General features: G+C 61.2%; 1 protein-coding gene across 1 annotated transcript; it reads left to right on the top strand.

Moving 5' to 3' along the window:
- Nucleotides 1-1,490: 1,490 nt before the first annotated feature.
- On the top strand, nucleotides 1,491-17,546 carry ADAM8 (ADAM metallopeptidase domain 8). The gene is made up of 22 exons (XM_050899166.1): nucleotides 1,491-1,569; nucleotides 2,850-2,959; nucleotides 7,517-7,593; nucleotides 7,874-7,952; nucleotides 8,060-8,136; nucleotides 9,769-9,955; nucleotides 10,435-10,500; nucleotides 10,604-10,672; nucleotides 11,318-11,487; nucleotides 11,575-11,656; nucleotides 12,348-12,496; nucleotides 12,735-12,912; nucleotides 13,669-13,758; nucleotides 14,525-14,720; nucleotides 14,942-15,041; nucleotides 15,173-15,356; nucleotides 15,455-15,532; nucleotides 15,638-15,722; nucleotides 15,894-16,008; nucleotides 16,113-16,290; nucleotides 16,383-16,439; nucleotides 16,689-17,546. The coding sequence occupies exons 1-22, from the start codon at nucleotides 1,491-1,493 to the stop codon at nucleotides 16,860-16,862; spliced, it is 2,580 nt and encodes an 859-aa protein (XP_050755123.1). The 3' UTR covers nucleotides 16,863-17,546.
- Nucleotides 17,547-17,727: the final 181 nt, after the last annotated feature.

Here is a 17,727-nt window from a genome sequence, read left to right on the forward strand (position 1 = left end):
GGAAAAGACAAGGGGCAATGGGTTGCGCCGGGAGAGGTTTCATCTCAACCTAAGAAATACGTTACAGTGAGAACAACTACTCGCTGGAGCAACCTCCCCAGGGACATGGTGGAGTCCCCATCGCTGGAGGGTTTCAAGATGTGGCTGGTCAGGGTGTGAGATAACCTCATCCAGGCTCCCTTCCCCGCGACAGGTCGGACCAGACGGTCTCCAGAGGTCCTTCCAACCTGGGATGTTCTGTGGACAAGGGGGAAACAGCAGGCAGCTCCGTGGCAGAGCGGAGAGCTCAGGAGTGCGGTGCACCTCCCAGCTCAGCCCCACATGGTGGTCCCAGCTCCACTGATCCTTTGGGATCAGGGAGGGTCCCCAGTGCCCTGATGTCCCCCAGTCCCCCCAGGCCCCGTGACAGCTCAGCCCCCCATGGTGACCCCAGCCCCTCCATCATCTCAGTGCTCCACCATCTCAATGCCCCACCGACACCCCCCCAATGCCTCCCCAGTCCCACTGCTGCCCTCTGCCAGTCCAGCCACCCTCAGCTCCTGCATCACCTCAAGGGCCACCCCAGTGCCCCACAGACACCCCCTTCATGTCCAATGGACACTACTCAATGTCCCCAGCCCCTCCAGCCCCTCTGTCACCTTAGAGCCAGGCGGGCACTTCCAGTGCCCGATGGGCATCTCCCCCAGTGCCCCATGGGCATCTCCCCCAGTGCCCCATGGACGCCCCCTCCATACCCCACAGACAGTCCCCGGTGCCCCACCGGACACTCCCAGCCCCACTGCCTCCTGTGGCAGCCCAGCCACCCCCAGCCCCTCCACCACCTCAGAGCCAGCCGGAGCTTCCCAGTGCTCCCTGCCACCCTCGATGCCCTGCTGTCACCCCCTCAATGCCCTGCGGACCCCGGGACATGCCCCTAGGGGCTGTGGACCCTCCCCGATGCCCCTTGGACTCTCCCTGAAGCCACACAGACAGTCCCCAGTGCCACTCGGACCCCGTGTGTGTCCCCCCCCCCACCCCCCGATGCCACACGCACACCCTCTGATACCCCACAAACCCTTCCCCACGCCCCACGGACCCCCTCAATGCCCCACGGACCCCCCTCAATGCCCCGTGGACCCTCCCCAACACTCCGTGGACCCTCCCCAACGGCTCACGGCCACTCCCCGATGCCCCACGGACAGTCCCCAAGGCTCTATTGACCCCCCCCCCCCCCCCCCCCCCCCCCCCCCCAATGCCTCACGAACCCCTCCGATGCCCCCGTGGACCCTCCCCAACGCCCCACGGACACCCACCCCCCCACCCCCCGATACCCCCACGGCCCCGCGCCGCCCCCCCGCTCCCCGCCTCTCCCATCCCCGCCCCGTCCCGCCCCGTCCCCGTCCCCGTCCCGCGAGTGGCGGTGAGTCACGGCGGGCGGGGGCTGCCGGCGCGGCGCGGCGCGGCGCGGCGCGGCGGCGCTTGGGGCCGGGCACAGCGGGCACCTCCGAGCCATGGCCCCGGCGTTCGTCCCGCTCCGCCGGCTCTTGCTGCTGCTGCTGCTGCTGCTGCTGTTGCTGCTGCTGGTCCACGGTGAGCGTGGGGCGGGCGGGCGTGGGTTCCCCCCCCTCCCCGGGCAGGGCAGGCAGCCGTGCTCCGCCGACGGGACGGGCGTGAAGTTTTGGGGGCGCGGGGTAAAAGCCCGGCTCCCCCGGGGGTCTTCTGCTGTGGGGCAGGGTTGGAGGTACCGGGGGCGGGGTGGGGGGGTGTGGGGGAGTGGGGGGGGGGGGATGGATGCTTTTCCCCACGAGAGTTAAGGGGATGCGTGGGAAGCGGCACGGGAGGGGATGCGCAAAGCGGGAGCTGGGCGTGGGGTGGCTCGTTGGGACGGGTCACAGCTCGGCAAGGTTTCGGCTGCTTCGCCTGCCAGGCTGAGCCCTGCGGTCACCGGGGCATTAGGTGGGCACGGCTGGCATCGCCTCCCCGAGCTCACTCGAGGGCCAAGGATGGAGAAACGGGCTTTGAGGACCAGGCTGGCCTCCCACGGCCGGTTCCGCTCGCAGCCGGCCCCACCGCAGAAGGATGCTTTCGGTGACCTCCGCCCTCCGCCCCGCCGTGCCACCCCGTGCAGATGGGGCGCCTGCCATTATGTAAAGGCACCTCGGCAAGGAGGCTCCTGCGAGCGAGGGGAAATTTGTCACCGCCAGCCTGCAGCGTGCTGGCGGGGGGGGGGGGAACTGGTGACTCAGCCGGCCGAGGGGGTGGTGATGAGGCTCCTGGCTCCCGCTCGGGTGCTGTGGGCGAGGGCCGCCAGGCACCCGCAGACGGAGCGCCCGGCACTGCCACCGCCTCGCCGTGGGCTCCGCTGGCCCTGTCTGACCCCGGGAGCATGGGCACGGCTGCGGCCAGAGCTCCCAGTTCTGGACTCCCGGGGAAGGCGAAGGGTTTATGGCAAAAATAATGTCTCCCTTCTGACATCAAAAAAAGAGGATGGGAGGAGGGCTGAGCCAGCCCAGACACGAGCCGTTCTCCAAAACACAACCCCCGGCAGATGCCAGATGCCAAGTCACAAACTGTGGCATCAAGATGGGGAGCTGAAAAACCTCCATCTTTATTTACGCACCAGGGTCTCAGCAGGGTTTTCCAGCTTTGAAGGGACCTGCTCGCCCATCGGTGATGCTGAGCGCTCGGTGGGCGCCGGGGCTGGGGGGGCTGGAGCATCCCTGGAGCCCGTCAGGGAGTTGCATTCCCAGCAGGTATTTCAGGACTTGCTGTTTTGGCTCATCCCTGCGCCTTCAAATTGGCTGCTTCCGTTATCCCCTGACTCGGTTGTTTCTGGGCATCCCGGCTCAAAGCCCTTTGACTTTTCCCAGGCGTCACTGCCAGGCTGGAGGAGAAGCTTGCCCATGTCGAGAAGTATGAGACGGTGATGCCGCGCAAGGTGCCGGCACCTCGGGGGAAGAGGGACCTTCCTGTGCCACCGGTGAGTAGCGTCGCCTCCCAAATACCGGCTCCGCACAGCCGCCCTCGCTGCCTTGCAGGGAGTCCGGGAAGGGTGTCGCAATCAGCAGAGACCCTTGGCCCACCGCTGGGCTCGGAGCCTGGACCCCTTGGCCCACCACTGGCCTTGGAGCTGGATCTCCTTGGCTCACTGCTGGGCTCGGAGCTGGACCCCCTTGGCCCTTGGCCCACCACTGGGCTCGGAGCCGGACCCCCTTGGCCCACCACTGGGCTCGGAGCTGGACCCCCTTGGCCCACCACTGGGCTCAGAGCCGGACCCCCTTGGCGCACCGCTGGGCTCAGAGCCAGACCCCCTTGGCCCACCGCTGGGCTTGGAGCTGGATCTCCTTGGCCCACCGCTGGGCTTGGAGCTGGACCCCCTTGGCCCACGGCTGGGCTCGGAGCCGGATCCCCTTGGCCCTTGGCCCACCACTGGGCTCGGAGCCGGACCCCCTTGGCCCACCACTGGGCTTGGAGCTGGATCTCCTTGGCCCACCACTGGGCTCAGAGCTGGACCCCCTTGGCCCACCACTGGGCTCGGAGCTGGATCCCCTTGGCCCTTGGCCCACCACTGGACTCGGAGCCAGACCCCCTTGGTCCACCACTGGGCTCGGAGCCGGACCCCCTTGGCCCACCACTGGCCTTGGAGCCGGATCTCCTTGGCCCACCGTTGGGCTTGGAGCTGGACCCCCTTGGCCCACCGCTGGGCTCGGAGCCGGATCCCCTTGGCCCTTGGCCCACCACTGGGCTCGGAGCCGGACCCCCTTGGCCCACCACTGGTCTTGGAGCTGGGCCCCCTTAGCCCTGTGCCGGAAGAATGACCTGGTGCACATTTTCTTGCATTGCTTCCATCCCAGAGGGTGGAGATCTTGAAGCAGTTGATCAGATCAGCTTTCCTGGACTGTTTTGGGTCAAAATAGGAACTGCAGATAGCAGGGTGGACTCTTGGAGAGGGAGGGCTGCTTTCTCCAATGCTTTCTTCGGAGACGTTACCCAGCGGTGCCACCTCTTGCAGCCTTGCAGTGATCTTGTGACATCTGGTCTTTGCTTAAGGAGGGATTTGCAAAGCCTCGTTGAGCTGTAAGCACTTTTCTTGCTGTGTTTGCTGAAGTGCGTGGGTTTTTTTGTCCTTTGGGACAGGGAAATAAGTATCAGAAAGTTGCAGAAATCCACATGAAAGCAAGCCAGTGTTATTTTTCTTGGGAAACCTTGTAATTTGGGGGAAGGAATGGGGTTTGACTCAGGAGTTTTGAGTGCTCGGGGAGTGACATCCATAGGATGATGGCCTTGACCTCAAAGATGCTTTCTTCATTGCCTTAAAGTGAAATTCAGCCAAATACGTGGATTCATTTTCTAGGACTGAAAAGCACTGACTTTAGCACCTGATGAGATGGAGGGGCTGGGGACATTTCTTTCCTAGTAAACTCTTCATACAGCACATTCGTCTGTGATTCAAACGCTTTCTGATAAAGTAGCTTCAAAAACACTCCCCAAAAGCATCTGTTTTCTCTGCTCTAGAAACCTAAACTTGTCCACGAGATAAACATTCCCCAGGCTATTTAGAGACACCATCTGTGCCGGGAGTGCCAGGCGGCTCTGCACCAATCCCCCCGGAAAGAGGAGCTCACCCATCTCAGGGTCCTTCTGCTTTCCACGGCACTGGAGAAGACATCTGCCTTGAGCTGTGTACTTTGGGACAGCCATGGGTGGTGTCTGCTGGGTGGCAACTGGATTTGGTCTTGGATTGGGTGGTCCTTGGACCTCCCAAACCTGCTGTGTGGAGGGTATGAGGTCGTCTGCCTTTCAAGCCGTTTTCCTCCTCTTGGGCAAAAGTCGGGCTTGCTCTCCCGGTAACCTTGGTGGGGAAGAGGTTCTCAGCAAGGCTTGGCCACCACCAAGCCCCTCTTTGAAGTGGAGACAGGTAGCTGGACAGGCGTTTTCTATGCCAGCTCCTCCTGTGGCTTTGCATTAGCAGTCTCTGGCTGCGATGGGCATGGGCCAAGAGCTGGTTCCTGGGTCAGAGCAGTTGGGACACATGGGGTTGGTCCAGCAGAGCATCTGCCAGGTGAGGTTTGAAGCAGACCAGCTCCCCTCTGGCTTTGCTTAAATCAAAATGTTCAGTCCTGCAGGCAGGGTGGAGACCTGGGTCCTGCAGCACAGGATCTCCTGGGATGCCAGCCTTCCCACAGGCCATGGTCTTCTTAGCAGGGGCACGACAGGGCGTGTGGCAAACCTGGGTCCTTCATGGAAGGGGACCTGAAAAAAGAGCAAGAAGGGCCTTCAAAAAGATTTATAGTTGCATGCTCTTGATTGCAGAAGTGACATCCCTCTCATCCCCACGCTCCAGCATTTCAAAGAGCTGTATTGAAACGGGAGGGTGGTTTCCAGCCCGTGTAAGACCTGGTGTTGCAAGCTGCTGGCTTCGCCCCCAGCGCACCTGGGCTTGCACATCCCCGCTGATCTCCCCCACCGCGGCCCAGAGCCAGTTGGTGCACAGAGGCAAGTCCTTTGCTGGATTTAGATAGCCAAGCTCCTGCTGGCCCAGCCCGGGGCTCTGCAGGAAGCAGCAGGACATTGCAGAGCAAGCGGTGAGGCCGGATGGAGCAGGAGCAAGGGACGGTGGTGGCCTAGCGACCTGCCTTCTTTTCCTCTTCTCTTGTGCTGCAGCTCCTCTCATACATGGCACGGTACAATGAGCCCCATCCCTACTGGCCTAGCGAGACCTGTCACCTCTTCCCACCCAGGGAAGAAATACCCTGTGCTGAGGTGGGACGGTGGCATCCCGTCTCGATCCTCTGCAAGCTCTCTGGGTCTCTTTTACTAAGACCAGCTGGAAGAAATCCCTCCTTTCTGTGCGCTGTGGCCACAGCTCTGCTTTGCTTGCTCAGCACGGTCACGGGGTTAGCAGGGCTCGGGCAGGGGAAGGGCTGAGCTGCCTGCGCTTTCAAAGCCTTCCCATCTGGAGCCTTGCAAAGCCCATGCTAATAAGGAAGGAGGTGATTCAGAGAAGCTTTATCAGGCTTTTTTTTTTTTAAACTTGCCCTGCGGTTGTCTCCAAGAGACAGTCCCTGACCCACCACCCCCTTCCAAGTGCTTTCCTGCCATTTCTTAAGACCTCTTCTGCCTCTGGCGCTGCCAACAATAACAAAGCATTGCTTTGTCGGTGGACATGGGACGGGACGGCCACGTCAGGCGGGAGACGCTGTTCATAAGAGAAGAATTTGCCGGGGACCCATGAGCATACTCACATGCCGGCAGTGCCCCTGCCTGCAGCCGGGGCTGTCTGGCCACCGGCAGGCTTGTTGCAACCTGCTCGGCATGCGGAGAGGATGTTTCGTGGCCGGCAGCCCGTTGCTTCAGATTGGAAATGCAAACCGGGTAGAATTGAGGGTGACCGAGGGACGGGCAAACCCTCTCACCTGGCCCCGCTGGTGCTGAGTCAGCAGGACTTTCCGCTCAGCCCCAGCTCCTGCCAGGTTGCAGATCATCCCCCTGGGAGCGCTGAGCCCTTGTATGACAGCAGGTGCTGTCATCCTCCCCGGGGAGAGGCCGCACACCTCATCCAGGAGGAATGCTGGCCCTGCGGGAGACGCTGACTTTGCCTTCTGCTCAGCTCTCCACCCCGGGATCCCGTAAGAGCTGAGGATGTGCCCTCAGGAGAGGTCTCTGTGCTGCGGTGGTGACTGAGGAGGTCCTGGTGCCAAGGGTGCAGCCTGATACGGGGCACCACGCAAGGGATCATCGTCTCTCTCAGTGGCCCCGGTGGGACGGGACTTCTGGAGGTCTGTGGCCCAGCCTCTGCACGTGGAGATCACAAGGCATCCCAGAGGGAAACACTTCTTCTGGAGGGACATCTCCATCCTAGGGGCTCAGGGCTCGGCTGGGCTGAGCCACGGCCACCCTGACCCAGCCATAGTGACTGGAGGTTGGACCTGAGATGCCTTGAGGTCCCTTCCACCAGCACTAGGGTGATGCTTGGGGGATCTGACACATGGTGATACTAAAATCTACTCTCAGTAGCAGTCGAGAACCAAGAGAAGGTTATTCTCTAACCATGACGTTGCACGTTAGATCAATCAGAGATAAGGAAGTCTTTGCTGATGAGAGCTGTTGGGCACTGGGGCTCTTTGTGGTTCAGCCCATGAGTAAGTGCTGAACTCAGTCTCCAGAAAAGGAGCTTTGTCATTAATGAGTAGGAAACCTCAGCTTCTGGCACGGCCATCTGCAGCCGTGTGTCAGACACGGGAAACCAGACTTTGCTGACTCCGTTTCATTGCTGGTGACCTGTTCTTTATCTCAGGATGTGCCGGGGATTTGCATTATTGCCCACATGCTTGCTTTCTTCTCTTCTGATTTCCCATGTCTTTGCTGGATGCCGCCAGGGTGAGCAGCCAGGCTCCCCGTCCCGCAGCTGCCTTCCAGCGGGGTGCACGCAGACCCCATCCCCTTTCTGGGCAGGACAGGGGCCAAGAGGTCCTCTCATCTGTAGCTCTTGCTCCTGGTGACGGTGGGTCTGTGATGTCGTCTATCTTTCATGCAGAGCATCTACCCGGACCGCGTCCTCTACAGCGTCCGTGCCGAAGGCAAGGACTACCTCCTGCAGCTGGAGAAGAACAAGTGAGTGCGCGTGGGCACGGCGGGATGGCCAGGGGGAGGCTCGCTTCCCACCCTTGCCGTGAACATCAGTTCTCCAAGGTCTGGTGTCACTGCACTGGCGATCTAAGCCCTCAGCCCAGACCCTCGCTAGAAAAATATCGCATTTTTTTCCCCTCCTTGCCAAACCCATCCCGTGAGGTCATGGACCCACCATGCCCAACCTGACCAACCTCATCCCCAAAGCTTTCCATCCTCTCCCCAAAACTGGGGTCACTGCTGACGCCCCTTCCCCATCCCGCAGGGAGCTGCTGGGGCAGCACTACACCGAGACGCACTACTTGGCCGATGGCACGGAGGTCACGGAGAAGCCGGACGTTCAGGTACGGGGCTGGCTCTGGGGAGAGCAGTTTTCCCGCTCCTGCGGGGTCCCGCTGAGCTGACAGCTGGTGCAGACCCCCTTTACACCTCTCCTCTCTCTCGGCGGCAGGATCACTGCTTTTATCAGGGCCACGTGCGAGGATACGCCGACTCCGCAGCGAGCATCAGCATCTGTGGCGGGCTCAGGTAGGACGTCCGACTCCCCCGGGGCACTGCGGCTGGCCGGAGGACAGCATCGAGCCTGGCCTCGGTGCATGCCACGGTGCTGCTCCTGGCGGACGCGGTGCCGCATAACGGTGAGCCGGTGGGACCAAGCCCCGGCCAGCCGGAGCTGTGCTGATAGAGGGAGAGCTCAGCTTTCCCCCGCGGAAGAGAAGAAGACATCCCTTTTCCTGCTGGCGGTGGGAGTGCTGACCGCCCTGGCTCGGCGCCCAGCAGGAAAGGCGCGCGGCGTTTTGCAGCTAAGCCTGCGGTTTTTGGGGGGGTTGCCTCATGGCATGGGATGAGACTGGAAACCTGAGCACAACAGGAGGTCCGGGCAGGAGTGCCCTCCCTGGGCAGCAAGGCACAGCCTGTCCTGGATCTGTCCTCTCTTCCCAGGGCAGACCGGACCAAACTCACCCCGAGTGCTGCAGCCAGCGGCACAAAGGTGTGGTCGTGGTGATGCACTGGCTTGCAGGCAGCCGGCATCTCCTCCAGGCCATGCCAAGCTCCTAGAGCTGATGGCCGAGCGCCTTTCCAAAAGAAAAGAAAAGCATACAGTGCATCAGGCCAGCTGCATCTCCCTCTACCCACTGGCTGCTGGCCATGCTGGTGCTCATTCCTCAAAAGCTGCCTTGGGCCTACCTTCATTTAACGGCAGAAAGCATCCTTGCAGAGTAACCCAAGCCACCAGGTCCATGCAGTGTTGCTCAGTTTGCCGTGGCTGCTGTCCTCTGTCTTTTAAGATCGGCTGGCAGCCAGACATTGCAAGAGAGTAAGCCAGAGAGGAAGGGGTCCCTCGCAGGGGAGTGTGTGAGGGGGATGGGTGGTCCCTGGAGCACCCAGGGACCTGCAAATGTGAGCTGCGTGGCAGCCATCTCCTCACTTTGAGAGCAGGGGTTTGTCTGAGGAGACCTTGGCTCGCACAGCGTGTGCACACATGGGACACTTGATATCCTTGTACAGCAGGAGGACAAGATGTGCAAGGGCAGGACAGGAGACAAAGACGATACAGATAGGGCACATGGGACACCTTACAGAAAGCATCTTGAAGGCCAGAGCTGCTCAGCAGAAATGCTGTGTTAAACCTGATCTGGCAGTGCTGGGCAGTTCTCCTTGCTGAACCCTAGGACATCTCTGCTGCCCAAAGTACAGGATACTCCCCTTGCTGCCAGCCACGGATGCCGTGCCATGGTTTGCTCCCCATCTCCTGGCATGCCCCAGGTCAGCTCCATCCTGCAGCACCTCCTTGATGTGCTCTTGGGCCAGGCGAGGTTGCAGGGAAGAGGCATCCAGTCCCTTGCATTGCTGTGAGCTCCTGCACCCCGTACCTCTGCACAGCGGTGTGAGCCTTCGTGCACCGCCCAAGGGCTGCTTGGGACTTTGCATTGAGTGCGGTTTCATGCACGTGGCCAGAAGGACCTGACTGTCATGTCCTGCTCGTGGCCTGTTGCTCATCCAAGCTGCCAATGCGAGCCATGAAGGGGTAGCGTGGTTTCCTAGCTGGGATTTGGCAGCTATATTTTGTACCACAGGCACTTGCAGGGGTGCACGTAGGGTCTGTCCGTGTCCTGCCAGATATCTCCCCAACCTGATGCCCACCCTCTCTCTTGGCAGTGGGTTTTTCCGGGTGAATGAGACCACCTTCCTGCTGGAGCCCCTGGAGGAGGATGCGGCTGGCCGGCACGCAGTGTACAGAGCGGCTCACCTGCGGGGGAAGCGCGGCACGTGCCAAGAGTCCGGTGCCACGCTGGAATATGACCACGAACCGAAGATTCCTGCGGCGATGAAGCTCTACCGCTGGGTTAAGGATTGCATTGCTTCTCCTTGCTGTAGCTGAGTTTGCAAGAGCCTAGGTCCTGTGAAGTCCAGGAGAGGAGTGGGGCCATACCGCATCTCTTGGAGATGTTCCTCTCCCATGCGTTGTTGGCCGGGTACCCAAACACGGGTTGCTCCCAGTGGCCTAGCTCCTGGTGGGGACAAGTCCTCAGATCCTGTGCCATTAGCAGGAGCATCCTCCTACCCCATGAGCTCCTTGATGCCTGCAGAGCCTCTCTCGTGCCTTATCCCAGTAGCAGGCTTGGGTTTTTCCTTGTATGTTGGAAGATGTCTGAAACACCCAGCAAAGTAACATCAGAAAGCAGAGCTAGAAGACCTGCTAGCCTTGAATAACATTGGAAGATGCCCCAGGATCCAACACATCCCACAGGAGGGTCAACCACAGGGCTCGGCAAGCTGCAGAGCTGAGCCCCTCTTTGCGCTCACTTTCCTCTTCCCTTCCAGAAATCAGCTCCGTTACACAAAGGTCCCCGATACGTGGAGCTGGTCCTGGTTGTGGACAACGAGGAGGTAAGCGGGGTGGGGGGCAAGCTGGTGCCTGCGTTTTTGCTGTTATCCACTGCAGCGAGGAGGTCGAAGCCAGCCTGGAAATCTCTCTGTGTCCTCCCCGTAGTTCAGGAAACACAAGGACTTGCGCACAGTGCAGAACCGCATGAAGGAAATCGTGAACCACGTTGACAAGGTGAGCCCAGGGGTCTGGATCTGCCCTCCCGGCTCCCACACGTGCCCCGCAGTGCCAGCACAGGCATGAACGAGGCAGCGGGGAGATTGGCGTGGGTAGGGTGATGGAGCTGGAGCTGATCTCAAGCCCGCAGGTGGGCTGCCACAGGGTGACCAACTCCCTTGGCCAATGGGGTGTGCAAAGTAGACATGACAAGCAGCTCAGCCCTGGGTCCTCGGGAGCACGGGACGGCTGCCTCCCAGCTCTCTCATAAGGGAAGAGGGGAGAAATTTCTTCTCGTAACCCCCGGGAGCACGTCCCACAGTCACTCTCAAGTTGGAGCGGGTGCTAACGAGGGGAGGGTGATGGATGCAGTACACCAAGGTGGGGTTTCTGCTTGCCTTGCTTCAGCCTCACTCTTTGGCTGGCAGCATGGGAGCAGCATCCCAGCCTTCACCGGCCAAGAGGGAGCCCAGAGGTCCCAGGGTAAACCCTGTCTACGTGGTCACCCCAGCTTGTGTTATTTATCGAGGGGGTGACAGAGCTGACATTGCACAGTGAGGTGGGGTCCTGGGCTTGGTTGTGGTTCCCCAGGGGAGGTGGGACCTTCCCTCTGCTTGTGGAGCTCAAATCCAAGCACTCCCTCCGGGCTATCTCCTGCCCCAGCTTTATCAGCCTCTTCACCTGCGCGTGGCCTTGATCGGCTTGGAGGTGTGGAGCCACAAGGACAAAATCGTGGTCAGTCCCAACCCGGAGGTGACACTGGACAACTTCCTCCACTGGCGGGAGGCAGAGCTGCTGCGGAGGAAGCCACACGACAACGCCCAGCTGATCACGTAAGGACGGGGGGCCACCACCTCGCCATCCTTGCAGCCCTGCTGTCGCCCAGGCCGCATGGCCATGGTAGCATCTCAATCCCACAGGGGCATAGACTTCCACGGCACAACCGTAGGGCTCGCCAAGAAGCTTGTGATGTGCACCAGGGACTCGGGCGGTGTCAACCAGGTGGGTCCCGCTGCCCGGGCATGTGCCGGGAGGGCAGCAGCGGTCCCACGGTCTGCGCTCCCTGCATTGTGTTTTCCAGAGCAGGTCTCTCCTCCACTGGTCTCCAGCTTTCCCCCTCTGCAGCCTTAGGGCTGGATCTGGTCCCTGGCATCTCCGATCCTTGAGCGACTGACCCCCAGAGAGGTGTCGGGGCCGCAGGGGAAGGGTAGCTGTGGAAACCCAGCTGGGGGCCTGCAGAGGGCTCTGATATACCTGAGCCCTGAAGAACCTCCCAGAGCAGCTCTCTGGACACAGAGCTTCTCCCACCACCTGTCAGGTGGCTGGGACTTGGTTTGCAATTGCTCCTCGGCCATCCTGGCTGCGCTCCTCATCCCTCCCCAGGCAGGCATCCTTTGCTGGAGCGGGAGCGGTCAGCCATGGGACCTGCGGCTGTCCAGAACCACCACAAAGCATTGTTTCAGGGTAGCCACTATATCTAAGCTCACTTACACCCCTGAGAGCCCGTCTGGAGGTCTTCAGGGGCCACGGGACCAAGTCCAGCTTTTGTCTTCCTTTACCTCAGCATGGCAGCATTAGGGAACGAATTGCAGACAGCAGCAAGACCTTGCACTGAGCGGTTGAAGAGCCCCAGTGGTCCCCGTGGAGACGCTGCAGAGAGCATTTGAACGACACTGCGCTTCTTGTCCCACAGGACCACAGCATGAATCCTATCGGCGCTGCGTCCACCATGGCTCACGAGATGGGGCACAACCTGGGGATGTCTCATGATGAAGATGTTGCTGGCTGCCGCTGTCCTGTCCCCAAAGCTGATGGAGGATGTGTCATGGCGGCGAGTGTTGGGTGAGTGAAGGAGAAAGGGCAGCAAGTATTTTGAGGTGTCCTCCGTCACTGTCCTGATGGGGTGAAGCCCGTGAGATGGTCAGGTCTGGGTGGACAATCCACTTGAAGCTGCACTTCAAAGGTCTGTTGGTGCCTTTGAGTCTGCTGGTGGCCCTCCAACTTCTCCCTGGGCTGGTGGGTGTGAGGGCCCTCGGGCTCTCATCTCTGCTCACGACTGCCTGTTTTTGTGCCCCTTCAGCTTGGTTTACCCCAAGCTCTTCAGCCGCTGCAGCGAGCAGGACATGTGGCAGTTCCTCGGGGACCCCAGGACCAGCTGCCTGCTGAACGTCCCCAGGGCGGATGAACTGTACGGGGGGCCTGTGTGCGGGAACCAGTTTGTGGAGCGGGGAGAGCAGTGCGACTGTGGCACGCCGGAGGTAGGGACGCTCTCTGAGAGCCTGGGAAGGAGAGTGGGTGGCAGGGACCTGAGACCTTGGAAAAGGTCGTGCAAGCCTCTTCCCTGGACATTGTGCTTTGCAAGACTCATCCTCCTTATGTTCCTGATGCTTCTGCCGAAAAATAACTTGCGGAGGATATTCCTTAATGACTTGGATGTGTGCTCCCCTTTCATGTAGCTGGCTGTGATTTTAGCATGCCTAGGAAAGATGGACACCCCCCCCAGCATATCCTCCAAAGAGGTGATCCAAGGAGGGGGACATCATGGCATGCTGTCCTTTCAAGAGCCATGCTCAGCTTTTCCTCATCCGCAGCATCGCAGGGGGGAGATTTGAGGCAAACGGCCAAGCGATGTCTCTGGGATAAATCCCTGGGTCACAGCCCTGCTCTGGGACCTGAAGGGATGCTCCCCCGATGCAGAGAGCACAGAGATCCTCCTGTTTTCTCCTTCCTGGAGATGTGCAAAGGGTGCTACCAGAGAGCCGGGGCCCAGGTCAGGCCCCATCTTCTGAAAAAAAATCTCTTCGGGTCCTTTGGTTTGGTGTTGGTAACCGAGGTAAAGAGGCGGCAGGAATGGTTCACACCTGGATGATGCTGTGGTTTTGCCCCACTGGTTCAGCCCGTGGTGGCTATACTGCTGTTGGCACCCGTGATGTGGCAACTGGATTCCCTCAGAAAGGAAGGAAAGGATCTTTGGGGGGCTTTCAGGAAGGTTTCAGTCCCTCCCTGTCTCGCAGGAGTGCTCTGACCGCTGCTGCAACGCCACCACTTGCCAGCTGAGAGAGGGAGCTGAGTGCGCCCGGGGGGACTGCTGCCAGGACTGCAAGGTACTGCTGCCGGTGGGGGGGACCAGCTTGGCAGGGAAGGGAGCTGGAGGGTGCGCAGTCCTGCCCTGGGCTCCTCCGGAGCTTCCCAGTAGAGGCAAGGTGTGTCCATAGCCCACTGGGGAGCCTGAAGGACCTCTGTAGCAGCCTGCCCAGAGCCAAACGCACCCAATGGTTTGGGGGGGAATCACGCTTTCCGTTCGATGCTCTCACTGCATGGACAGTCAGCATCTTGGGTGGGAAGTGATTGGGAAGGTGAAGCAGCCTCTGTTTCTGGCATCCTGGAGCCCAGGTCCCCTGGCTCTGTTAGGTTAGGTGCAGGATGAAAGGTGTTGAAGAACTGGGCAGTGTTCAGAAGAGATCGAGGTGGCCCATTTCTGGTCCAGGAAACCAACCTGCTCCATTCATCCAAGAGAAAGTTAAGAGTTACATGCATTGGTTCCTGCACACGGGCATAAGACATGCCTTGATGTGAAGAGACAGGGCTGGAAGAGGACCCCGGGACAAGTCCAGACTAAAAGCAAAGCACAAGGTGTTGCCTGCAGGGAGAGATTTAACTATGGGAAGACCCAGTCTGAGGCCTGATGGTGTCTCCGTCCTGTGCAGAAGCTCAGTCAATAGCAAATGTTTTTGTGCCAGAGCAGCACGAGCTGCTGTGTCTGGATCTGTGGGGTGCTGGGAGATGTTTTGAAGACCAGGGTGCTGCTGGGCCATGGATCTGAGGATGCAAAAGCATCAAGGCAGTGCCATCATTCCCTTTTCTGTGCAGGTGAAGGCTGCCGGTGCGCTCTGCCGGGCCAGCAAGAATGACTGCGACCTGCCCGAGCACTGCACTGGCCTCAGCGCTGAGTGCCCGGAGGACGTCTTCCAGGAAAATGGCATCCCCTGCCAGAATGGCAACGGCTACTGCTACAACGGGGCCTGCCCCTCGCATGGCGAGCAGTGCCGCACGCTCTGGGGTGCAGGTAGCGGCTCCCCCGCCCTGCCCACCCTCCTCGCCCCACGTGCTGGGTGATGTGCCTGGAGCCCCGGCTCCTCGGGCCAGGGCATTACTCAGCTGTGGTCCCCTCCTGCATCCCTAGCTGGGGTGCTATGGCCGCTGACCCTAAAGTGTGGCCACTGGTGCCGGTGCCGCCGGCTTGCTGCGGGCTCTGGCTCTGCGTGACCCTTTCCCTGTGTCCCGCAGAGGCCCAGGTGGCTCCTGATGTCTGCTTTAATCACAACAGCGAGCAACACCTTCACCTCCACTGCCTCACCGAGTATGGGAAGCGGCCCTGCAGCCCCAAGTAAGGAGCTGGGGAGGGGGGGTGGTGGTGGGGGTGGTGTCCATGTCCAGCGACAGCACTGCAGGGGCGAGTGAAGCTCCCCAGCCCCGTGCCACCCTTGCTGCTGGTGCTCATGGCTGCTTCTCCCACAGGGATGTGAAGTGCGGCACGCTGCTGTGCCTGAGCGACAACACCAGCCCCATCCTCGGCAGTGGCTCCTACTCCCTCTTCTTCGGCCGCTTCAAGTGCAAGGCGGTCATCGCCAGCAACGACGCCAACGAGGTGGTGGCCAAGCTCAGGCTGGTGCCCACCGGTGCCAAGTGTGGAGAGGATATGGTGAGTGTGCTGGCTGCTACGCTGGGGTGGCAGAGGCGGGGGTGACCGCTGCCCATGGGGATCCGGGGCAGCCTCAGAGCCCCCCTGCCTGCCCCCAGGTCTGCTACGCCGGGCGCTGCCAGAACCTCCTGGTCTACGGCAACAAGAACTGCTCAGCCAAGTGCAACAACCACGGGGTACGCTGTGGGATTGTCCTCTCCCAGAGCAGTCGTGGGGCCCAGGCAGCAGTCCGGGCCCCTACGGTTTGTCCACCACCCTGACGCTTTCCTCCTTCATCTCAGGTGTGCAACCACAAGCGGGAGTGTCACTGCGAGCCGGGCTGGGCAGCGCCCTACTGCGAGCAGAAGATTTCGGGGATGGTGGCAGGTACGGCAGCCCTGTGCGTGGCCAGCACTGGCTCCCTTGGCCTGATGCAGGTGCTGGGGAGGGAGCCTGGGGAGGGAGTCGGCACCCTGCCGTGGTGCCGGTAGGCGCTGCTCCCCCCGGGACATCCCCGGTGTGGGGGTGCCCATCCCGATGTTGACTGGGTCTCCACAGGGAGCAGCAGCGTGGTCTTGGTGGCTGTGCTGGCCGTGCTGGCGCTCTCCGGCATCCTGGTCGGCAGTGGCATTGTGCTCCTCAGAGGCAAGGGGATGAGGCACTTCCAGAAAGGGTAATTCCCGACTCCTTTGCCCCATGGAGGGGTTGAGCCGTGGCTGCACAGGCTGAGCTCAGAGTGTGCCTGGAGCAGCCCCCCATTGTCCCTGTGCCCCACAGAAGGACATCCAGCGGGCCTGCTGCCGGCCTCGCCAACCCGCTCTTCCAGGAGGGCAGCCGGACGCGACCCCCCCGCCGCCAGCTGTCCCGCCATGACATCGGCCACCCCAACCTGCTCAGCAGCACGGCAGCCCCGCAGGACGCCAGGCCCCTCGGGCCCTGCCGCCCGGCCCCGCAGGTAAGGGAGCTGAAGAGAGCCCCGGTGCGGGGCAGCCTTCGCAGTGTGGGAGGGCGGGCGGCCCCTCACCCTGGTTTTTGCTGACCCTGCAGCCGCCGGCACCAGTCCCCCAGGTGACATCTCCAGCCTCTCCAGGACGGCCCCCGCAGGTAACCACCCCTCCGAAAGCCACCGCTACCTCGTGGCGGGGTGGCCTGTCCTTTCCGCAGCTGGGGGCTGCTCTCAGACACCCCCCCAGCCACCCCTGACCTGACCAGCCCCAGACATGTAGGGCGCATCCATGGGGTGGCCCAGGCAACTGATGACTTGGGGGGGTCCTTCCTCTGCCCCCTGTCCCCCTCTGGGTCCCTCCTTGGCACCCAGGCGAGGGACTCGGGTCTCTCCTCTCCTCCCGCCAGGTGAAGCCGAAGCCACCCAGCAAGCCTCTCCCGGCACTGAAGAGCAAGGCACCGTGCCATGGCGAGGGGCGGCCCGGACCGGCACTCCCTCGCTCCCCACCGACACCCCCCTCGGTCTTTCAGCAGGGCATCCGCCCAAAGGTGGCCCTGAAGCCACCCCCAGCCAGGAGGTGACCAAGGATGCTCCACCTGCCACCGCGGCCGAGGAGTTGCTGGCTCTGGCGCTTGGGGAGCCGCCATCTTGCTTCCACCCTTACTTGAATTGCTTGCAGGACCCTCCTGCCGGGAGGGCACCAGTGTTTACAGATATTTGAGTTGTGCCTTAACAGACTTCATAGCCTCATGGCTGGCCCAGGGAGAGCCGTCAGCTGGGGGCCGATGCCAGCTCTGGTTTTGAGGCCAGGCCCGAGTCGGTCCAGGCTCTCCTGTGCCCTAGGAGCTGCTGCCTTCTCTCTTGACGACCTGAATGTGTCCCGCTCTTCCTGCCCTTTCCCTGCTGGGGCCGCGGAGAGGAGCTCCTGGCTTCGCCTGCCGGACTCGCCGGGGCAGGAGGAGTGCTGCAGCACAGGGACTGTGCCCCATGGCCACTGCCCCGGCTGGGGACAGTCTCACGGTGGGGTCTCGCCAGGGGCTTCGGCAGGTCCAAGCCGGGCTTGACTTCCCCGCGGGGCTTTTATCTCTGACGTTATCACTTGAGTTACTGTTCTCTTGAAAGGGAATTTCCTGGGAGCCTTTTTACTGCAACCATTAACTTATGACCCTTATGTGACCATTTTGAGCCATCTGTTGTGAAACCAGGCCTCCCCATTTTTGATATAATTTAGGCTGAAGGCTTTTATACCAATAAAGACTGAAGGTAGTGGTGTTGCGGGGTGTCTCTCGGCAGAAGGGGGCTGCACAGGCAGCGGGGCAGGAGGGTGGCAGCAGGCAGGGAGCTGCCCCGGGCTCAGGGTGGATCTGGCATGGGTAGAGCCAGGGGGGAGAAAGGCTTGAGCTGAGCTTCCAAATCCCGTGCCGGAGCCATGGGGGCCAAATGGCA

Source organism: Gymnogyps californianus, chromosome 6 (assembly GCF_018139145.2).
Source record: "Gymnogyps californianus isolate 813 chromosome 6, ASM1813914v2, whole genome shotgun sequence".
Taxonomy (NCBI): domain Eukaryota; kingdom Metazoa; phylum Chordata; class Aves; order Accipitriformes; family Cathartidae; genus Gymnogyps; species Gymnogyps californianus.

Excerpts from the sequence above, each read along its gene's own strand:
- ADAM8 (XM_050899166.1), top strand. The coding sequence starts at position 1,491 with ATGGCCCCGGCGTTCGTCCCGCTCCGCCGGCTCTTGCTGCTGCTGCTG. Across the intron at positions 2,960-7,516 it reads GGGACCTTCCTGTGCCACCG|AGCATCTACCCGGACCGCGT; the intron begins GTGAGTAGCGTC and ends TCTTTCATGCAG. Across the intron at positions 16,291-16,382 it reads CCTGCCGCCCGGCCCCGCAG|CCGCCGGCACCAGTCCCCCA; the intron begins GTAAGGGAGCTG and ends CTGACCCTGCAG.